Source organism: Dromaius novaehollandiae, chromosome 5, assembly GCF_036370855.1.
Source record: "Dromaius novaehollandiae isolate bDroNov1 chromosome 5, bDroNov1.hap1, whole genome shotgun sequence".
In the NCBI taxonomy this organism is placed as follows: Eukaryota; Metazoa; Chordata; class Aves; order Casuariiformes; family Dromaiidae; genus Dromaius; species Dromaius novaehollandiae.
The window spans coordinates 12795514-12820103 of NC_088102.1; the positions used below are offsets into that span (position 1 = coordinate 12795514).

Here is a 24590-nt window from a genome sequence, read left to right on the forward strand (position 1 = left end):
AGCACTACTTTTGATCCAATAAAACATTTAGAAAACATTTAACATTAAGATCAATTATTTGGTTGCTTCACATCCCAGAAGAATTTAACCCGCCTCAACACAGCCGCTGTGGTTTATGAGGTCAAGTAATTTTTACCTCCAATGAGGATACCCCTGTGGTAGTCCACCACGTTGGCTGTTCCTCTAGTCTGACATAACTGTATTACTTGCATGTCACTGCATTCCTACACCCAAGAAGCTAGCCCGCTATATATAATCGTTCCCCATACTAGCCCAAACTGGACAAAGAAGGATTGCCAAAGGCCTGCAAGACATTCAGCATGTTCACTGGACAGGAGCCCAAAAATATATAGAGACCATTCTTCATATGTATATATCTAATTTTCAATATAGTATAGTATGTGTGTGTATATATATGTACACATACACAGACATATATTAGTTGCTCATTTTATATATGAAAAGCTAGCAGAAGAGGCTCTCAGAAATGAGCCAAAGCTAATTTTGCCAGTACAGAGAGAGAAACAATCCTGATGCTTAAGGAATACATGCCTAGATACTGGAGATGATTTTCAAGAACAAGTAGAAATTTAAACTAGTACCCTGGCTCCCACATACTTCAGATCTGCTGGGTAGCTACTTTAATTTTGTATCCTCCTTTTCCTTACTGAATCAGAGTTATTTAGTTAATTGTGATCTTTACATTCCTCTTCTCTCATGGTTTCCTCCCCAGGCCTCCTAATCATAAGGCAGTTGCACTTTGTGTCACTAGCATTACATTTCCATTTTTGTACAAGTTACAATATGTGGGCCTGTCTTGTACTGAGATTTTCCACACAGTTTTACAGAACACAAGAGAAATTGTATTATGTCCTGCAGTCCTTAATAATACAGAACTGCCATTGCTAACTCAGTAATTGTAGTACAGTGGTAATCTGTGAATAAGAAATCTAACATTAAATAAATACAGTTTCCTAATTGTATTTGGCATAAGTCTTTGAATTTGAGTTAATTTTAAGCTAAAAAACAGCATAAGGGAAACACAGCATCTATTTGCAAACTGCATCATGAATCGGATTCCTTTACTCCCTTCTCATATCTGAAATACTAAGGATAAGATAAATGTGTTCTTATTCAGCTGTTTTTCAAATCAAGCTATTATGTACTGTTGCCTTACTGCTTACTAAAAAAGAATGAAAAACCCTTGCACGACACAAAGAATTGGATTAAAACAGACAAGCCCCATGTTTAAGTGATACATTAAAAGGCAAAAACATTTTATAACAGATTTCTCTAAGGATGGGATGAGGACACAAAATTAGGATCAAATCATTACTTCCAACATCACAAAATCTGTGGGAGTTCAGACTCCCGGAGTGAACAAAGCACCAAATTTTAATTCACCCCCCAGAAAGTTTTGATTCACGGTTTTAAGTCTGACCTCCTCTTACTGATTTTTGTCAACAGTACCATTCAAAGACAAAACTCCTAACTTAGCACAAGCTTTGCAGCTCTGAAGACTTTCAGTTTGCATACTCTGCAAACACTGTTAAAGAACACGTTGACTGGGAGAAGGCAACTTCTCCTTTCCCCTCCATACAAATCAAGTTGAGTGTCTCTACTGAAATCCTGACCCTGCCGAAACCAGTGACAAGACTTCCACTGACGAAAAATGGGGCCAGGATTTCAGTGATAATCATCAGCTAAGTCAACTTTGCACTATGTTCCTGCAGTGCATTGATTAATTTTTATCTGGAAGAAGAGAACAACAATGAAGTTACAAACCATTTTATTACCCTTCTCTAGCATAAAGTCACTGACATATGATATGTGGTTAGCTATTCTTGTAACTTGGCACTGTCCTGGGATTTCCAATGATTCAACTCTTTATTATGAATAGGAAGAAGTCTACAAAGCAGGAAGTGAAAAGAAAAAAAGGGGGGAGGGAGGCAAACAAACAATGATAAGCAATTGCATCCTAAAAGGATGTTTAAAAAAAAAAAAAACCCTGAGAGTATAAGATGCAGCAAAGTGTTTATTCTCTTAGCCCTATGAAAGACAAACACAGAACTGCTGAGCATTTTTAAATGATAAAGCACCTCTCAGGACACTGACAAAAGGCAGAAAATGATCTATACTAGAAGTCAAAGGGAACACATTTTTTTCCTAATGATACAGTTTAAATCAGATTAATGAAAAAAAGAACTAAGGATATGAATTTGTATGTGTTAAAACCAAAAAGTATACAGTTCCTCTATTATCACAGAGATTTAAGTGCAAAAGCAAACCGAAATATTGTTAGTGGTCAAACTAAAACTTATATACATAGTAAAAACTGTATCTGAATAAAACTACCCTAGACTTCTCCCAAATTCAATAGACTGTTTCCTACTAGGGCTTCAAGCTTAAAAAAAAAAAAAAAAAAAAAAAAAAAAAAACAGCAGTCCATGGACCAAGGTGCTTGGGACACCATCATATTTTGCTCTTCCTGTTAACTTCTACTTTAAAACTATATTTCTGTGGCTGCAGGACCTTGCTGAAAATCCATGGGACACAGATCACTGTGGTGGGCCAACAGGGAATATGCTTTCCAGACAGGGCTTGCTGAACTCTAGCTAGCGATCTGCTGTGAGAGGACAGAAGTCACAAGCCATACATACCCAATCATCACTGAGCTCACACGGGGACCTTGACTCTTACTGAATTGCCCAACTCACTCTAAAAAAACCTGAAGAGGCTCCTGACTCATCTACCTGTCTTTGTAGCACGGCTGTAGCAATTCTGTGGGCTATTTCCTCCCCCCAAATTAAAAGAATTATTTTAACGGCTATTTAAACCAATAAGCTCTTTCAAAAGATTTAAGATAAGTGATCTGTTCTGAAGCTTTATATTTTAAATTTTTAGTCTTTCATTTTATTTGGAAAACATAAGGTTAAGTCATTTAAACTATTCACAAGATTGTAGCTGTTACTGATGTGATCTCCAGCATCTCCCAAATCCCAAACATATTCTAATATTCCTTGGAGTGCCAAGGAAGCACCGCAACATGAATTTCATGCTGGTCCAGCAATAAAGCAGGAATCAGCATGCCTAAGAATTACAGTGTGTCCAATTTAATCAACCTTTGCAGGTCATTAAGTTTGGAGAGTGATAATGAAAGTAAATAAAGAAAACAACTGGTTTATTGCATGGCATTCCTAATAATCTTATCCCCAGAAAAATATTGAGGTAACAAAAATACAGGTCATAGCACTGCCATGGCTTCCTGAACCCTCGCTTTCATAAGGCGGCAGCTTGGAGACAAAATTTAATATAGGACAATTTATCTGTGTAAACAGACTACTATTAAGTTACCAATCAGGATAACTGAATATCAAGTTGTGAAGCCAAGTTTCTCACAGCATTTTATTATAATAAAGGTACAGTTACACTAAGTGACTTGGTTACTTTGGATCCTTCTGGTGCTTTAGCTGTACTTTTGAACAGCTGTTAGACCAAAAAAAAAAAAAAAAAAAAAAAAGAAAAAAAAAAGGCACTTCCTCCAGTACTTCCATATGATTTAAAGAAATCAATGAAAATTAGAAGTGAGTAGAAGATATACCTTATTTTCTAGAGCATTGCTCCACTCTTTCAATAAGTTAACATGCTGCACTGCTGAGCTGGCTTCATGTGCTTTAATTTGTTGGTTTGTTCCCTGTGACAACAAAGAATTTATACATTTTAGCCAATTCCACTTCTTTTAAACCTACAAAGAAAGAGTATATCAAGACATCGAACCAACACTACATATTTTGGTTCACGGATGCATGTTGGAGAAATGTAGAGAGAAGGCAAATCTACTTGGGAATTTACAGAAGTCAGGAATACATTTAATACAGCAAGTGTTTTATTCAACTGCCATATATCTCCATCCAATGCACTCAACACATCAGAGATGACACAGATTAATAGATTTACAAAGTGAATTGTATTTTAGAGCCTTCTGGGTAGCTTTGCACTAAATAAATTACAATAAAACTCTTGAGTCATAAAAAACCCTAAAATGTCCAATTCCCCAAATCATAATTTAAACTTGTGTTGTATTTCATAAACAGCTTCATAAGCACTAAATTTCCTAATACTCAGTTGAGTACTAAAGAAAAATATTCAAGATAAATTTATCATCACTGGAAACTGCCAGCTTTATAGACTACTTGGAGAGATACTACAATGACTAGTTTGTCATCCTAAGATACCATGATTGCTCTGTGATATTTTGATATGCTGCCTCTGCACAACCTATAAATGCTGTTACAAATAACCACTATATAAAGAGTTTACAGAACACACATAGATCATATACAGAGTACATAAGATGCAGACCATATCACTTTATTTGTATTGTGTTGCATTATACCTTTCTTCAGTAAGTGTTTTGCAATGCAGTATACATTAGCTTCAATGACAGATATGCTGCAAAGCAACTGAAAGGATTTCAATGATCGTCAAGGTATGTACTCTATATAAAATACTAAAAATATATATGTGGATATATGTACATATATGCACACATATACATACATAAAATGAATGGCAATACATAAGACATAACAGTGGGCAGGGTTATAGTATTGATCAGTTCTACCTCTAAGAGCATTACTGTACTGTCAATATTTAAAGGGATGAATGCTCGTTGTTCAAGAAACTGGAAATACCTGCAGATAGTAGTTTATTGAGAAGTGTTGCTACTTATAGTTCTTTCTCTTGAAGTTATCGTGGCCTTTCAAATGAACGACACTATCTGATAAACTCCATTTTTTCCTGTCAGCACTTTCTAAAATTTACTGAATAATCCCTTCATTATACAAGCATCAGAATTCCCTAAGATATAGGTATAGGAAGTAGAATATTGTAAGAGAATGGAGTAATACTCCTGAAACTAAACTGCAGGGCTTGGCTTTGTTTTATTTTTTTAAAACACCACAGTGATTGCCAGGATTAAAATCTATGATTTTGATAAATTTGGTGCTATGCTTTTATTACACAACTATGTGCACACAGACACGAATGCACATAAAAATACATGTTTTTAAGTGGGCAAACCTATGTTTAATCTTAATAAAAATATTAAGACACACAAACGAGAGAAAATATAAACATACTTAGCTCAAGAAAATAAATACTTTTATAGCAACAACTGAAGCTACTAGACTATTTTCTGAAGAACAAAAGTGACTTTCCTCTTATTCTAAGTAAAAAAGTTCTTTGCATATATCATCTTCCTATTTCTACAAGATACACCTAATAATTGAACTCCCAAAGCATTGCAGGAATGTGTGGGCCTTTTATATTGTCTCTTTTTGAAGTGCAAAATCAAACATCTGCTGCATAATCACTTGCAAAACTGGATAACTTTTTCTTAACCAAGACTAGAGAAGTCCAGAACTTTCATGTCAAAGTGTTAAGTTCTATTTGCAGAATTTCATCAATTGGGAAGTATAATTGTTATATACTGACCTGAAAAGTGCAGCCATAACGCTTAAAACTACAGGTACTTGGGGCATTAATACATTCTGACAAATGTGCATTCAACTGCAATAGGAAAAAAATGTGAGTTTTGGCAAAAGACGTTTGCATGATAATGCTCAAAACATAAAGGGCACAGGTTATCAGATTTGTATTGTGTGTGCCATTTGCAGAACATACAATACATGTGTGTATATTTTCTCCAATCTGACCTAAAGTGCAAATACTATATATACACATATGTAAACCACACGCACATGCCAATACAGTATACAGTGTGATACATTTAATATACAGTGAAACTTCTACTAAAGACTATTTCAATAGGCAACCCAATTTAAAAAAAGCAAACAAAAAGAACACACTCTACAGTTATCTGCATGATTTCATTTGACTTCAATGAATGACTAATCTTTTCTCAACAGGTGATTTTTACTGGTCTTCTGGATAAGTCTTTTTAGATCAGTTTCACTGTAGTAAAGTACATCTTTTCCAATCCTAATTTCATGAGAAACCAATTTTTCAAAACAAAACATGCAATTCTCAGTGCCAAAATTTAACAGTTAAACTACACAAAGACTGCGTGAAACAGACAGTTTTATAATCGGTACAGTTGAATCACTTTTAAAAATGCAGTACACAGGATTAACACCGATTAGTAAAATGCCTGCATTTTTCACAGATTGAGATTTACTCCATTATTTTGGATTATTACAAGCACAGAACACTTTTCATTTAAATTAACCAATTCACAGAAGCATGTACATATATACAGACAGCAGCCATTGCAGCACAGAAGGCAGCAGCTAGATGCAAACTGCCTAAAAGTTAGAGCAAAGAGCCATTTTTGGAAAGGAGAGCGTAAGAACGAGATCTGCAATTTGTATTTCCCACAAAACGGACGGCAGCTAGGGGCTAGCTCCTCAGCTGGCATCATTCTTTTGGGTTTCAAGATCTCATCTGAAATTCCCCCACAAAAAGCCCCATGCAACTTAGCTCATCCACCTTCAAGAAAAGAAGGGGGTGAACCAGTTCTGCTTTGAACCTGTAGCTCTAGACAGGACAGCCTTTAAAATCTGATACTGAGATGCACAAATCACTTATCTCTGATATACACCTATTATATTCTAAACACTATCTGTAGACATTCATACTATGTCTCAAAAGAAACACACGGCTCAAATGAATGCCACTTCTTCAATTTCTCAAAACTAGAAGTCTACCAACGAGTTATGAATTAAAATGAAAAACTGCCTTTTATTCTACAACAACATAATCACTTTTTACACATTACAGAATTTTCTCAAACTGTTAGGCAGGCATTTTCCCATTTTCTGCTTTAGAGTAGTTGTACCTAACCACGAGGCTGAGTAATACGTACATTTTCACAGTATCAGAAAAAAAATAAAACAACATACAACAACAGATGATATAGGTAGGGCAAGATAATGATTAAGTTGTAATTCTACCAATGGTTTCAGAACCCAATTCCAGCTATATGTGAAAAAGTTATAAATTGCATGACACACTGACCCAGGCTTTAATGGGATAATTCTTATCAGCACTCAGATATATCTCACCTCAAAACAGTGCTGAAGTCAAGATTCAAGAATAAGCCTAAGTGCTCCAGGACCAGGGTCTAACCTCAGAAGCAAGCACTGATATTGGCCCAAATAGCTAGCACAGGTATATATACACTTTCTCTCTCAGTATCTATCATACATTTTAGATTTCGCTGTCCTGGGGGAAAAGACTACCATTGTGTTTGGCAGGTGCCTTATGCACCCTAGTCACTATGACACAAGTATTACTTTCTAAATGAAACTGAAGAAATAAAAAAGAATCCAACTTGGGGAGCAAGTATCAATGAAAAGAGAAAAGTTCATCCTCGTGTCTGAAACATAACTTTCTTTAAATGAGGCTTACAAAGAACACTGAAGATGTAAATAAGTTCTTCCCCATCTTAGGTGAGTAAATTTTATTTTTAAAAATAAATACGCACATTGACTTTGACAGATGCTACTTACATCTGCTAATATACAAGAACATGGATCTGTTTGAACAAGGCAGGGTTTTTCCATCTGGTCAAAATATTAATGGAAGTTTCTATACAATAGAGAAATCATCATTGCTTTTTGCATCTGGCTGCAGGAATGCCACAGTCACATAATTCTGTATCTTACACTAATACTCCAAGTGTCACTTCTTTTATTTTCTTCACCCAAATTCGATAGATTTAATAGCATTTTATATTTTTGCATGGACCAATTCCACACATTATCTACTCATTTATATGATTTTTCTAGACTTTATCAACTCTTGACAACATGCACTGAATTTTAGTTTTCTCATTCTACTTCAGCGCAAGCCAGCTACTGCTACCCCGAGAGGCTGCTCTACTGTGCTCAACAGATGCTTCACACTAAGAGGTTGGGGGGGGCAGGGGGGTGTATTAGAAATGAAAGCAGGAAAGACATGCGCTAATCTTGGACAAGCCGAGTGTAATAAAGACAGAAAATTAAGAGATTAATTTTTGCAAGATAATTTTCCAAGAAATCATTTAAAATAATTGAGTGTTATCACACTTAACTGTGTGGTAGAAAAAGCTTTTCTTTAGATCTCACATTTTAAGTAGTAAATGGCTTCTGGCAAAATTCTTGCGAGATCTTACTAAAAAAATTCCAAACTATTATTAATTTTTCGGCACAACATTGGACATGACTTCTTACCTTGCTCCTCATGAGTGTTTTAACACTACATTTATGAGGACATGAAACCATGACGCACGGGCAGTCTGCATCTTCGTGTTTCTACAGAGGAAAAAGAAAAAAAAAAAAAAAACCCACAAATAACTCTTAATCTGAAATTAAGGAGAGGACTTACCTGGAAAGAAAAGCATCCTACAATAATGAAAAAAAATATGAAAGATTTCTGGCAATGTTAATCTCTATTGTGCAAAGTGTCACAGAACTGCAATTGCTCATTTTATGCTTTTAATAATGGGTCTGTATTCCGAAACAAAAATAAGGTTTTTCTTGTATTTTCCCATGCAGAGTAAATCTACTTGCCTCCCACCACGTGTTTTCACTTAGAGCAACACAACAATAGTAATAATAAAAAAAGTTTTCTCCCAAGGATTACCACAAAAACGGGCACCGTAAAGACAGAGCAGACCCTTTGCAGATGTCCTTTTAGTAAGAGTATACAGTGCGTGGGAAAGCTCTTCAGAAGCATGTGCTGCACACTCAGAGAATCTTGCCTTCCTATGTGCAGATATTCCCTTTCCAATTCTTTTCTAATTTTGACTTCCACGCATCTGAATGAATCACATTGCTATACATCCAAAGGTCAAAGAGACGTTGAAATTTATCATGCTGCAGGGTAGGCATGTTCATCTGAACCTAGCTGATGACAGCATAGCAGTCAAACCAAATCACCATAGGGAATGAAGAAAATAAGGTCCAGTCAAAATGAATTTACATTTCTTTTCTGTTTTTCCTCATTAAAATGAAAAATCTGGAAAAAAAATTTTGCTTTGTGTCAATTGAAATGTTTCATTCAACCTGAAAAAAATTGTTTCATTTCTGGTAGTTAAGAAAAGAAGGAAACAAAGGGTTAGGTGTGTAAGACTGCTACAAAGGAAGAACAGGTAGCAGTAATGTCTGGTAATGATGTTTATTTTTGACACAAAACCAAGACGTAAAGGAGACACAAACTCTGAGATGCGAGAGGCTTTGCCTCAAATCTCTGCCATGAATATGAGAATATTTGAAAGTGTGTACCTCCTTATTTCCAAAAACAGAACATCAGAAATACTGTTGTGATGTAGATCTACCCTGCACACTCTCCTACTCACACTAGTTCCTGAGTATAACACATGTGGACAGTCACAAAGACAGAAAGCAAGAAAGCTTAAGTTACTCCTTAGCCTGGTAGTTGGGATATCCTCCTAACAGGGGGGAAGAGGGAGCTAGATTGATCCCTCCCCACCAGGAGATGGCTACTCGAACAAGAGCAACGCTAACACAACAGACTGACAATACCTCTCCCCCAAATAAGCTCTATCATGATGACCAGGGTACTCTCCCAATGAATGACAGATATAGGGCCATTTCTGTTCAGACACACTAAGACACTGAACATGAAACCTTCCCCTACTCTGAACACACGTGTTATTGGGTTAAAGAGACAACATAGGCTACCAGCAGCATTGGGAACCTACTCTCCTACAAACCTCTCTGTTTAGCAAATATAAAACTAAAAAATAAAAAAAAAAAACATTTCATTCTAACATTCATCCCATAATTGTAACTTTCTCTTTTCTCTAATCTATACAAATGATCTGGCAACTTCTATGAAGTATTTGCTAAAAGTTCACTCACAGTTCCTAATAAAAAGGCAACATGCAACTTACTTATGGCCTTCGCTCCAGTTCTCCTCCTCACTCCAAATCCCAAAGCACATCAATGAGATCAAGGGGAACTTTTTTCAATGACTTCAGGATATACCAGACTAACCTTATTCCAGTGGCAGAATCCTTTTCTTACTGATCAGTTAAATTCACATGTTGCCAAGCATACAAAAACAAAAGCCCAGTGCTGCCTATAACTCAGGTGATGCCACATGCAGAGCATCTGGCACAGATGACAGGCAAGTAGGATATTGATACGGCTCACCAGAGTCACAGTGCCACATTGGGAATATGGCTGGTTCCAGAGCAGTGGCAAGGAAGCAAGGTGACAACGTCTCACATCTGCCCTGGGGGCTGTCCTGGCCTGTGAACAGCTCAGCTGTCTGTCGGCCCATGGAGCAGAGTCCAGACTGCCTTGGCAAGGTCTGCCTAGGACCACCTTTCTGTGGCCAGGGCTGTAGGGAACAGCCTAGGCTCTAAGTAATGCTGCCCTTCCAGGTCTGCACCATAGTACTGCTATCCAATTACCAGTTTTATAGGTAAAGCACTTTTAAGTCTTGAGGATTATCCATAGAGAAACAGAACAATTCAGAAGCATTTCAGGCTATTATTTTTGCTTTAACAATACAGCAGCCTTGTCTGCCAGAAATTACAGGATGAAGAGGGTAGCTTTGTAATAAAATACGTATGTATGTATGTATGGGTCAAATAAAAGAAAAGCAATTGACAAGTTAACTCACCTAGTGACAGTGCAGGCAAGACTAATACAATCTAAAAAAAGGCAAACTAACATTGCTAACTAAAGAGTTTGTCTTCAACAATGGGGATTTCCTACCCCACAGGTCATGGGATTCTATGAAGACATGAACCATATGTGCTCCAGTAAAATTATTTTTGTTTTCATTTGCATATCTTTTTTCTTGGCACACTCCCTCTATCACCATTTTCAGTTCAAGTCACTGAGGCCTGCTTCAGTTTTTCATACATTAAAAAAAAGATAGGCTACAGAAGCTACAGAGGAACTCAAGCTCCAGGTGAGAAAACTGAACCGAAAAGTCAAAACAAGCCCTTCATTTGATTATATAGTCTCATTAAGCTTCTAATTCTCATTACTAAAGTAGAATTAGGTAACACTTTATCAGGCCACAACACAAAGCCATCGGCATTTATATAATCACATCTAGTCAATAAAAACAGTAACAAGCAGTACCAGGCAATTGCTAATCTTCTAACTGTGAATGCTTTTGCATCCATAAAGCAACATGGAAGCAAAACTGTATTTTTCTTTTATATGTACTGAGACATAGAAATCAAATACCATATTAGAACACTCAACATTCCTTGGAAATGCTGTGATTTACAAACATAGCCTCATTTAGAACATTAAAGGAAGGTGAATAGTGGTACAACTTTACTACAAGCAAAATAGCAACATCTCAATATGAAACTACATTTAAACAAAGCTCTTTGGATAAGTAAGTGTTATCGCCCCTGACAGCAACTCAAAATTCTACTGCTGAAGATTCTGGAAGAGAACAAATACTCTTTTCGGCAGTTGAGAGTAATATGCCATTCTTGTTACCAACAAGAGTATCTAAAATATGAATCACTGAGAATTAAAACAAACTGATAGACTAAAACTTGTCTCCGCTCTCCTGTGCATCTTGAAAGCTATTGGTAGTTCAAAGTTTTCATAAAAACACATTTCTTTTTGAGAAAAATGTTAAATCCCTCGACACTTGATTAAAGACAGATTTCTTAAACTAAAACAGAGTTCTGTGCTCTTCAAAAAAAGGTTAGGATGATTTCAGACTCTTACAACTTAAGTGCACTGCAACTGCACTGCCACTGCCGGTACAAAAAAAAAAGTGCCTACAAGCAGCTTACAAGTGTATTGGTTAGATATGGAAATCTAGCTGTACAGCAAGACTCATCTAATACTCACTGACTTTGTCAGTTAAGACTCTAGGCATTCTTGAATGTCATTCTTTGTCTAACATAATTTCTAATCTAAACAAAATTCTGGGAGAACAGCATCCATAACATATCTACATAAACATTCTGATACCAAGGTAAAGATGAAACTGCAAGAATATAGTGTAAACTTAATCTCTGCTTATTTTCACATCTCAGCCACCTTAGGCTAGATAACACACAATTATCAAAGCACCAAACTTTGCAAGTATATACTCGTAAGTGAAAGACAGATCAGAACTTGAAAAGATCCTGCCTATGCCTTTTCATAGTGAACCTCTCTGCAAGGAGTGCTTCTCATCACTGTGAGACTTTACCTAATAACAATAGCAAAAAGTACAAATGAAAATGAAGTTTTGATCACTCTTACTATACTAAGAGGCTCTGAAATCTGAGACTATCAAGCTATAGAAACTATACAAATAGAGTAAAAATAAATATTAAAATTATAGTAAGAGGGATTCAGCATCATACAGTGCAATGGGAAATAATGCAAACACACTCAAGTTACAATTCTACCATGTTAAATAAGTATGGCTTTCTCAATCTTCATGCTGCAGCACAACAAGGTGCGTATCAGACAAGCTACTCGTATGCCAAGAATAGCAGTAACACTCTCTAGGCATAACAGGTACCATTACTGGTCCTGCTAAGACACATTTTGATGTTGCACTGTTTCCTCCTTTCTTTTCATAACAGCTCACAAAGGACCCAAAAAGGGCTAGATAGAAAGGTGCTATTACTTCAGTTGATTGCTATGCTCATGTTTTTCCTGCATAACATTTAATTGTTACAATGGTAGTTTCGTGTACTATATCAGTTTATGGAAAATCGAAAAGCATGGCAAAAGTTACTTTAGGATCAATATTATTCAATAGATGTGATTTTCTTTTCTAAAATGCAATAGCTGAACATTAGAAAAACAAAGAAAACGTTTCCCAGGCAATGCAGCAGATGGTGCTTCCACAGCAAAAACGTGTTTTGAAAGTTTTGAAGCTTGAAAGTTTTACTATTGAACATAAGAAAACGCTTTTTCACTGTCAGGGTGCTTGAATACTGCAATAGGTTGCCCAGAGAGGCTGGGGAGTCTCCACCCTTGGAGATATTCAAAACCTGACTGGACATGGTCCTGGCCACCCTGCTCTAGGTGATGCTGCTTGAGCAAGGGGGGTTGGACCTCTCCACAGGTCCCTGCCAACCTCAACTATTCTATGATTATGTTAAGTCAGCCTATTTTTCTTTTTCAACTTAGTGATTTAGGCTGAGTGGCCAATACTCTGTTGACAGCTAAACAGAAGCACAAGGAGAGTTGCTATTCCACATAATATATGGAATCTTGTTCTACATACAAAGAAATACTGCACCTGCAACGTAATCATTGGGACTTGGCTTTTACAGTATTTACAAGTTGTCTCCCGGTATTTGCAGGTCTTCTCTACATGGTCTGGCAAGTCTTTTCTCAGTATTTTTTCTTTGCAATCAGCACGAGGACACGGAAGTTCTTCAAACTGACAGTCAGTTTTCAAATGCGTCTGAAAGATTGAAAAGAAATAGTCAAGCCACCTAAGTTCTGTGCATTTCCTCTGTCCTTAGAAGACATCCCACAATAAGTAAGTTCAGAACCAAAGTAAGCTTAGAACTATAGTAAGCAAAGATACCTGCACACAATATTGTGCAAGAGCAAACAGTAATAAATCTACTCAGGAATACATTTCTGACATTGCACTCCATTTACCTGAAGAGCAGCTGTCAGCGCGATACAGACATACCTGAGCTGGCTTGGCACTGAAATCATTCTAACACAGCAGAAATTCCACACGAGCTAATTTAATCAACGGTAAACATTCTTTTTTTAAGGTATATTATCCCATACAAATATATATGCTACTTTAGTGTCAGTATATGAGCTAGCTCATTCAAAACAAGTTTAAGTACCTACACATCTCGTTGCAGACTACTGTGTAACCATCCCTTCTGATTGTCAAACTATTGGATTACAGCTATGTTACACCTTCATGAAACTAAGCTACAAGTCTGGAGATGTCAAACCTTTGACAACTCCAAGCATCAACCGCAACTTACATCAGAAGACCAAAACTGGTAACAAACCAATAAACAGAGAGATAAAAATATTTAAAAAGACACCAAGAAAATTCAAAGAGAGACACCAAAAAGGAATTCAAACTTCTCACACTTGTAAAGTACACATTACAATCTTTCCCTGGTTTTGGCTCTCCCTTCAGTTCCTGTTTGTATCATGTGTTTGTATTCCACTGTATCACTGTCACAGAACCTCTTGACTTTTTATTACAATTCCTTACAGGTCATCAAAAAGCAGAATTTCTAAACAATTTAACACTATTCCGACATTTATTAGTCATCAGATTAACCGCTACCATGACCTAATCGAGAAACAGACTGGGGTTTTCATTTGCAACATTCCTTCTCCTTCTTTATCTCAAAAAGCAACTTATGACTATGTTAGGTTACTTACCAGTAATTGACCCAAAGATAGTTGTTCTTTACAGCCCTTGTTTTCATTTCTGCAGTATATCTGAAGGGCAAGTAGTTCTCTCCTGCAACAATTATCCTTAAATACCTGAAAATCAGAAGTCACTTCCTTTTAGAAATTTAAAACCACTCAAGAATATTCAAGTTCAAATAAAGTAGAAGTCATGCAATTCCACTACAGCAATGCCATTTAATTCTACCTTTATATGCCAGAAATAAAACCCAACCATTCAAATTTTCTTACATGCGCATATCACCAAGATTCCTCTGCCATGAACCAGCCCAGTGAAAGAAAATATTTGGACGGATGCTCTACTATTTATTTCACTTTTACTATAAATACAGTATATGGGAAAGGAAAAGAAAGGACTAAGACTTCTGTCATTTACTTGACAATAATAGACCTGCATAAGCTAGAACTATTATTTAGAAAGCTGTTGTATTAAGTATGGTACCATAAGACACAAAAGAGCCAATGCACAGCTGTTTAGAGGGTTGGGGATTTTAAGAAAGGCAGTCACACAGTCACTAGACTGTTTACACTTCAGTGCTAACACCTACTTACAGAAATTTTGAGTTCTTCGATTGGAGGAGGGTTATTTCACAGATGAGTAGGCTTTAAAAATCTCTCTATTTTAATGTTTAAAAGCCTTTCTGGCCTTTTTTGTCTATAACAGAGCTGCAAAAAGTTAGAAGTAGAGAGCTTGGGGATTTGGATTTTTAACCTATTACAGGTGATATCCCATAAAAGACAGAGATCACTGATTAAGAGCCAAAGAGCAGTTAGCACTGTCAAGAAGTCCTGTTGCTGAGGGTAGAAACCAGGAAAGGGGGTTGAAGAGCATTACTGCTACTTTGAAGTCCAAAATGAAGGGACAAAAACTTCTAGTTAATTGCAATTGCCTTCATGACTATTTAGAAATCTCAAAGGATTACTTTATTAAGAAACTCAGTTTTGTGATACTGTGAATGCCAAATGGATAATGTAATCACAGAAGTGTTCTGCACCGTTAAGAAAAAAGAAAAAAAAAGGGGGGGGGGGGGTTATGATCAGGTCTGTCCACAGTCACTGTGATGCTATTCCCAGCATCGGTAAAGGAGGAAACACTGCAACCATCCTCATCCGATCTATTGTCTGATACAGGCCATTGGTTTCTGTTTACTTTTCAGATGCACCAGTGAAGTTTAATGAATCAACAAATCTCACTTGAATAATCAATGCTGGCACTCAAGTATTTTTTCAAAATAATTCACAGTGTAACAAGGGTATGGTTTTACCTATTGCAGGTAGGAGAATAAAATAATTTTGAAATAGTTTTGCCAGGACTGCCTAAAAATGCTTTAGTGATTCTGGGCATCGGTATTCTGTGGGAAAAAGAGAGGTCTCCAGTTTCATGAAAATCACTGACTTGCAGAGTTAGTCTAACAAACATTTAATATACGTTGCCCTTCATGCCTTCCTCCTGTGTTAGAAGAATTTGAAGTTTTGTAACGTATGTGCCCATTTGTGTATATCAGGAGCTAGGAAGTCATGATACCGCCAACTGACAGGATGAACAAGCTAGACATTGTCATCACTGGTCTGAGATCCTAGACAGGCCATCATGTCAAAACTGAATTACATCCAGCACTGTTCAGAGAACTGTTTTGTGTTAAAACAAGGAGAGCCTAGCATAACCGCTCATCTTTCCTTGAAAATACTTACTACTAGAAGAATTTATTTAGATAGTAAAGAATTCACTAAACCCTTCAGAAGCATCTTGTGTAAAAACTGCATAAACCATATACTACATCAAAAAAAATTTTCTTTACGCTAAACCTTTCAAAGGCAAAACAAAGTTTTCCTGTGAAAAACAGTAAAGGAGGTATCAGTGAAATAACATATCTATATAAAAAGGCTCTGATTCCATTATGATTACTGCAACTCCACACTGTTTTGGTTCCAGTGTGTTTCATAGAATAATACATTGTAAAACAAGATTATTCAAACAGTAGTCACTGATCTGGAGCCAAACCAGGAGTAAGTTTTGCCTAGATCTGTCACAGTCTCAGTATCCCTACAGGAGATATATTATTTCTTGTTGAAAGGAGAACAGCTGCAGCTCCCTGCTCTGAAAACAGGATGTGACACCTGGCTGGACCATTAGGGATGAAGCTGGCACATTGTCTTCTGCCATGTGGCTAACAGTAAAAACTGAGCTGTCTCCAAGTACAGAATATACGGCTTGAATTTTGTAACAAAATTATCTTCCCCAGGTAGTTTATTAGGCTTACAAAACAATTCCCACAAAGCACTAACACATCTCATATATGTTATTCAATACTCTTGAGTATGAAACAGTTTTAACAGTAATACCTTATCTTTTACTATGCTTTCTTGACACGCAGTACATTTTGGAGTAGAGGAACTGGAGAGAAAATAAAACAGAGAAAAAAAATTTAACTCATCTGAATTTCTACAGTACAAAAATTTCAGCTTTAGAGACATTTTACTTAGATATGGTTATTCAATAATTGCTTTTCAATTGTTAAAAGTTAACACAGTTCATTATTAATGATAATGTGATATCTTTTCAAGAGATTTGAAATCTGAGTTTTCAATGCACAATAGCTGGCATTCCTGAGAAAGTAAAACAACCACGATGCCTCTAGCCAGCTGCACAGTGTTTTCTTGAATAAGTCAAAATTCATTCCCAATTTTAAAGCCTGCCCCGATCCACCAGTTCTCATTATTTCTCAACCTACCAGTGCAAACAGGCAAAATTGGCAAGATTTGGGGCATCTTGCATAGCAGGTAGACTGGGGGACAGAGTAGTCTAGCAGACTGAAACTGGAGTGTAGGCATCTGGGTTTCTATAGATGTTTCCTGTCCTGATCTGCTAGATGTCCTAAGGTAAATCCCTTCATTTCTTTCTAGCTCCATCTCCCCAGGTAAGATGGAGATAGTCATACTGATCTCCCTTGCAAAGCACTTTGAGATCTATGGATGAAAAGCACTAGGCAAGAGCTAAATTCTTTTATAAAGCATCTCTTCGATAGCATAGATAAGTTGCTGCTGTTAGTAGCATTGTGGAGAAGTGTAAAAGGCTGAATCAGTTTGATTATTTCAATCAAATCATCTCACTGGCTTCTGTTCCCTGAACTGACCATGCTATGCGAGTCTCATAATATTTCTGAGCATCTTTTATACCTTGCAGCTTCAGTATCGGTAATATTTTTTTAAGAAAAAAAAAATTGGAAACTAATCCACTTGAGAGTATATAGTGTTTAATACAATCTCATCCTTTTCTAGTTTTTATTGAATGCACTCAAGCATCCCCACTTGCTCTTTTAAACTACTGCTGCATACTGAGTAGACATCTTTATTGTGTTATCTACACTGCCTCCCAATCCTTTGTCCTCAAATAACCCTGGAACAGAACTAGCTGGCATGTAATCAGTGTGTGTGCAGCAGCATATGACACTGAATGAAAAATTTTGTGCCAAGCACAGAAACAACGTATATTTAGTTTGCTTCCAGTTTTATGGCACACATTTTTATTTTTCAAAAAAAGAGCTGTAAAATAAATTTTACTAAAGCGTTTGTTTGCAACAAACACTAAAATAATAGCTCATATGAAATATCTAGAGTGAAAAGTTAGCATGATAGATGTAGTGTGGTGGTCTTACCCATGCACCCTTTTCAATAAAAGACTGGTTAGTAAGACAGGAAGGTAAAATTACACATATTCTGGCTGCAGTGTAATAGGCACATGTGTATGTCTTACAGCAGGGAAGAAAAATTGCCCAGATTCCAGCAATGCCAGAATTGTAACTGCTTGGATTGCTAAGGATCTGCTCAGACCATCTGCACACATCCAAGCATGCCAAGTGTTTGCTTTTCTGCAGTCATTGTTATTAACCATGTAAGATCTTTCCAAAAACACATTCAGAAAGAAGTAACTGCATTTCTTAAACACAGACTATACCTCACCTGAAAATATGTACTGAAAGAAAGCCTATTTTCGCTGTTGAGTGAGGGGTTTTTTTTTTCTTTTAAATTTGGCACGCTGCAGTAGCACAAAAAGCTACAAGAGTGGATGACCTCTTGCTCCCATTTGAACAGTACAAAGGTACTCTATCATGTGACAGGGGAATGTAATATCTTCCTGTCTCTTCTACCATGCTGCATGTAGTCCTGACTTGGAAATATTATAATCTCAGGAAGATGCAAGTGAAATATAAACTACAGACAAGAGTCAGGACAGTCACAAGAAATACACAGGAGATCACAAAGACCTTTCAAAGTCAAATCCTCTCTGTTACTAGCACAGTGTTCAACATCCAGTGAGTTCCTTCTCTTCTGCATCTCTGTATTCCCAATAATACAGTGGGAGTACTGACTACTTATTTGCCCCAAGAGACTAAAGCTTGCAGACTGCTCTCCATACATTAGACTAAGCTTTAAAATCACACAACTGAACACAATCAGTAGTGATACCTCAAAGCCGAGAGGCAAAGAAACATACTTCTACTCACAAACAAATATTTCTTAGAAGGTGGATTTTTAAATGACTGTATTTTTATTTTTACCTAAAACAGGAAAGACTTGCCTCTCTCAGCATACATTTTATGTCCATAAAGTTCACTCACACATTGTGCACTCCAATCTAAAAATCTCAGTACTAAGCAAGCCAGCCTTCCTGACCCTACTGGAACCCACATAACCAACAGTTACAAAGCCTCAGGACACACAGCTATAAGGGCTATTGGGAAAGGAAGCTCTACAAGCAATCAAGTTTATCCAAGAGGCCCAAGGCTCAACTGTAAGGTTGGGTCCACAGCTAGGTTAGGTACTTTCACTCTAAGGAGCCTCTGAAGGCTTCCACAGGCATGAATTCACATTATTAAATGAATTCTGCACCAAAATAGTAGAGCTGGCAGTCAAGCGAAAAGGCTACTAGCTCTACACCGCATAGGCAATGAAATTCTTCTATAATGCATCACTACATATGATTGAAACGCCTCCGCCACAGTTTCAATAGTATTTATGGAAAGCTTACTTAATCTCATCCCGATCCACACTAAAACTAATTTAACAAAAAAAAAAGTTACCAAGCCAGTATGAACACACAAATGCTTGCACAAGCACGAGTGAGAAATAAGCAAGCAAGCAACAAGCAGAAGATTGCTTCCAGTCAAGGCATTAGCTTAAGGTATTCATAAAACTATTGTGAAGTCCGTACTATTTTCAGCAGTTCACAAGGTTTAAAGCTATGAACATGTCTTATCACAACAGGAAACATACCTTAACAAGGCATTCATGCAGGTCTCACAGTATCTGTGTCCACATTCAGTCTGTTTAGGATTGCATAAAATGAGATGACATTTTTCACATTTATACTTATCCTCCACTGCATTTACAAATTTCTCTTTGTAGCCGCCTTGTTCTGGAACATAAATTGATGCTGAAGGACTGCGATCAGGATTGGCCCTTTGTTGTACCATTTCTACAGATAAAGGGGGTTCTGTCTTTTTACTGGCGTCCATGCTCTAGGATAATTTCTGTAAAGCAGAAATAAAATAAGAAACCTGTGAGAAATGAACACCCTTTGTCCCACTTAAATAAAACACGACAAATACAGCATTTCTGATAGACTACATTATTACAGAAAGCACTAAAAACAGATGTGTCCATGCATCATGTGAACATAGTATGTATGTAAAGTGACCACATATGCATAAGTATATTACAGGTAGCAAATCTGTAAAATATTCTACTTTTTTCAAAGGCTTCAGAAGATCAAGACTTAAATCCTGCACCTGAAAGCATAGTCTTAGTTAACTGTGAGCACAGCCAGGGACAAATAACAGCAGGGTTCATATTCCTCCATCTCTATCTCTGAAAAACATCCTTGTTATTGAAGTGATACCATTAAAGGAGACAGCAGGGGGAGTGCAGAAGAGGGTGCACTGGTACACTACTATGCACAACACTACTCACATGCTACTGTGAAAGGTGCAGAACTACCAGTGTCCTATACAAAGTATATGGAGTCTATGCAGCTCCACTGTCAACTTTTACTGTCCACCCCATTCAGCAGCAATGTGTAAGACATACTGTTTTAAGTCTGTTTTAGAAAGAAATGATGGGCTTTTACTCATTAAACACCTTCCAACCTTTTCATCATACATTCCCACATGAAGAGAAAAGGTGATAAGTCTAATTGCCAGGAGAAATAGGTCTACATAACATGGCTGCTTTATTAATTCACCAGGATTAAGCACAATTGGCAGGCAGCTGAGAAAATAATTAACGTGGTTGAAGACTGAATTACAGTGCCTATTATCCCGGACTGCAATGATTTTAGGTCAGCATGCAAAGAATTGGCAGAGCAACAGAGGAAGAATACCCTAAGATAAATCATAAAAATGGCTTTGAATAATTTCACAGCTTACCTTGTGATCAAAAAAAGTCTAAGTGATCTTAACAAAAAACCTCAGTAGTTAAAGGAGAAAGCACAGTTGGAGGATACACCACCACCTATCTACACAAGAGAAATACCCACCTATTTGCAAAAGAAAGGCATACTTCAATTCTCCTTCCATGTTAACTGACATTTGAAGTATCAACTTTTTTCACTACTCTACAATTAACTCCTAACCACTACAGTTATAATTCAACTTTAGGAAGCAGAATGAAGAAATGAAGCACAGTTCATTTCTCATTTATAACAGTAAGTTCTATCAGTACCAGAGGGAGTCAAATACCTCACGTCCCAAACGCACAAACCCACACTTTCTTCTTTTACGTAGTTTTTGTAATCTTGTAGCTTCCTTTGCTAAATCTAAAGCAAGTATTTGTAATTAAACATATCTCCTTATAGTTCATTTCTGCATCTGCAGCTTCAGAGCTAATATATCAGAGAAAGTCATACTGCCTAACTTTAAGCATAGAATGCTCCAGGGAGACTAAACAGACAAGGAAATTTCTCTTTCCTTGGTTTCTGATGCCAACTTTTCTTTCTAGAAACAAAAGACAAAAATCATTGCAACTTCTCACTGATACCATTTCATGTATTTACCCATGCCAACAGAGCAAGGGTAGAGCCAGCGGAATCCACACATCAGTGCCCCAACACCCAACCACCACCACCACCACCAGAAAGCCTCTTTCTGCCTCTCCATTATGCAGAGAGAGTCTAAGGAAACCATCCTCATAAATCAGTACTTGAGCCCAATGACTAAGTCATATTCAAAACCATCAGGAAAAAAAAGTTTCTACAATAACAGGAAGGGGAAATATGAAGTCTGGTCCATAATTTGAATAGATGTCTGTCTGCTCCTGGTCTAGTCTTCAAAGACTGCAGAGCCTGGTGCCTTGGCAGAACAATCTGAAGAAACATGAGAAAAATCACTGTTGAACTGAAAGTAACTTGCACTTACTCGTTAAAATGAGGAAAACCAGACTAAGTCAGCCCAGGGAATTAAGTAAAGCCTGAACTAGAGTTTAAGCAGCAAGCATCAAGAACAGATTGATGGCACTAAAGAGGGGCTTCAGGAGATTGTAACCAGCATACAAGAAATGAGACATAATGCTGAGAACAAGAATCTGGGAGATAAGGAGGTTAGAGAACTGTCATGGGTGAGAAAGGAAAGCAGCTAATGAAAGTAGTTTAGCTTTAGAGACTGCTCCAAGACATGACTGGCATTGCTGAACATCCATGGCTGAACAAAAGAGAGCCCAGTTCTGGGCTTAGGACTTGGCAGTTTGTTGAAGCTGTGAGAAAAAAAGATTAGCTGGAGAGAGGAAAAAAAGAAAAATTGCAATTCCATAAGCATCCGAATCAATGAAACATGGTTACCTATGCTTTTTCATCCTGTGGATGACTGTGAGAAGAACTCCATTCGAAGCTTGCAGTTCAGGAATCTGTAAAGGTTTCAAGTTCTCTGCTGATTTATAATTTGCTTCTCCTCCCCCTGCAACTGCATATTCTCACATGTATTCTGTTATCATCTTTGATACCTCTACTATCAACTCCTGAACTCAGCAGCCAACTTCAAGCACATTCACCAGTGAGAACAATAACACAGGGAATGTGATAACATTAGCCTTTTTTCCTTAAAGTGCCAGGATAAAACAAGAGGCAGTCTGATTCTGACCCACAGAAGAAATTTAGAAAAAGAGCCATCTGAAAGGACCATTAGTAAATCAGGAGAACACAAAGTTCCCAAATTTGGAAGTTGTAACACACAACTACTGAATGCCCGTTTCCTTATTTTCTTCCAAACAAAAAGAAACTAAAGATAATTAAAGATGTGCAGTCTTTCAATATTATTATTTCTTCACGGAAATTGAGTAATTAGTCAGAAGGAGGTGGGGTGGAGAGAATATTCAAGATTTAACTGAGAAAGAGTACTGAATACAGAATGAAAAGCAGGTGAGAGTTTCATAGAGATATGAAACTGCTAAGGAGCTGGATTGTCAGCTGGCAAGAAATTTCATACCAAAATAGCTGCACAAGGCTCCACAGGATTCCACTTTTTGAACTGACATATTGGATATATTGTCACAGAAAATAACGAGAAAGCACACTGATAAATAAAATTTACTATGCAATATGCCTAACAGTGAGATTTGTGCGCTTCAGCTTCATAAAACATTTTTGTTTTATGAAGAATAATGTCAGACAGGAAAAGCTAAAAGAGTGCAGCATCACAGTCGCCAGCAGGGTGAGGAATTCTCTTCCACAATATTCTGAACAGCAAGCATTTTCTTATACAGTAAAAAAAAGAGGAAGCCATTCATAGAGTACTTTGTTAAAATACAACAGAGAACTGAGGTTAAAAGAGCACCAAGAACTATTTTATTATAACCAAAGAGCTGCATTTAACAAAAGGGTCGGGGGGGCTTGACATTTATCTCAAAATGCACACACAAATCAGACTTGTATGCGTGGAGCTCTTTCATCATGCATATGAGTTACATGCTATTACATGTGTATACAGGATCAGCAAGGAACACAAGCGTGGGTAATACAAAGATTTCAGCTGCCACACTCCTGCAAACCGCTTTCCATTATAGTTTACATACCACTACAGGGTGTCATCCGCAATGCCTTCTTTTCCTTTTCAGGAACCTTTAACAGCAGGAGTCAGGCTATACGCTCATAACCATGCTTCAAACTGCCAAGCTTAAGTCACACCTCAGTAAGTTACTACGCACCTACAGTAGTGAATATTAAACCCTTCTAGGAAGCCCAGAGATGGGTCTGGCTAGAATGTTCAAGACAGGCCACACCTAGTGGGACCTCTGACTCCTCAAGGCATGGCAAGATGCTTTGAAGTCAAAAAGACTTTGGTCCTTGGTCAGGAAATTAAATCTTAACTCCTGTTTCATCACTAGCTGTCAAGCTCCAGTTCCTTATCTCTGGGAAGAATCATCACAACAAAGGAATGAATGACTTTTGGATGTTTTTTAAATCTCAGAATCTGTTGGACAAACTGTTAAACCTTAAACATTCGTCTTTCAGAACCGATCAATGTACAAGAAAGAGGCAGAGCCTCCACAGCTGGTTCTGTCCACTATTTGTTACATTCTTTTGGCTACCTCTTAAGCAGTCAACACACCTATATCCACACTTCTGCAGATCAACAGAAGCAGAGACCATTCTGGTCATCAGAGGTGTGATGCTGCCTGCCCCCCGCCCCCCCCCCCCCCCAAGGACTACCGGTTTGTGAGGTCCCACTGGGCTCCATTTGTCACCCCTCCTGTTCAATACAAGTTATTCTCAAGTTGTGGGGTTTTGTATTTGGTTTGGGGGGAAGAGAAGAAAGGAGGCAGAGTTCAAATGCATAGTACATCTCCGCAAGAGAAGTGGTGATCTAGAACAACAATTTGACAGAAAAAAAAAAAATCATGAGAAAGGGGCTTTATTACTCCAAAAAGCAGTCTCTCTCTCACAGGTCTTAACACTAGATTTAAATAACACCAGTTATACCTAAACAATAAAAGGCAGCCAAACAGAGATTCATCTTGTAAAATAAGCAGTTAAGCACTTTTATAGCACAGATTATATCACACAGAAAGAAGGACTTTGAGGGTAACATTCAATCATTTCACACTCTACTTTCAAAGTTTCTATCTCTAAGCTAACTGTTAGCCACTGTTTTAATTTTTAAAACTATGCCTTGTAAAGATGTTGGTGCT

General features: G+C 37.3%; 1 protein-coding gene across 14 annotated transcripts in view; it reads right to left on the reverse strand.

The window, feature by feature from the left end:
* TRAF3 (TNF receptor associated factor 3) overlaps positions 1 to 24590 on the reverse strand; it is a 73202-nt gene that overhangs the window by 15705 nt on the left and 32907 nt on the right. For 12 of the 14 annotated variants that reach the window (XM_064512053.1, XM_064512050.1, XM_064512048.1 and 9 more), the window contains 7 exons: positions 19689 to 19945; positions 16758 to 16809; positions 14385 to 14489; positions 13255 to 13422; positions 8235 to 8315; positions 5497 to 5571; positions 3602 to 3694 (listed from right to left, as the gene is read on the reverse strand). In XM_064512053.1, coding sequence (XP_064368123.1) covers positions 3602 to 3694; positions 5497 to 5571; positions 8235 to 8315; positions 13255 to 13422; positions 14385 to 14489; positions 16758 to 16809; positions 19689 to 19930 — 816 coding nt within the window. In that variant the 5' untranslated portion in view covers positions 19931 to 19945. The remainder of the gene's footprint in view (positions 1 to 3601; positions 3695 to 5496; positions 5572 to 8234; positions 8316 to 13254; positions 13423 to 14384; positions 14490 to 16757; positions 16810 to 19688; positions 19946 to 24590) is intronic. The other 2 variants (XM_064512056.1, XM_064512057.1) reach the window with 2 other exon arrangements.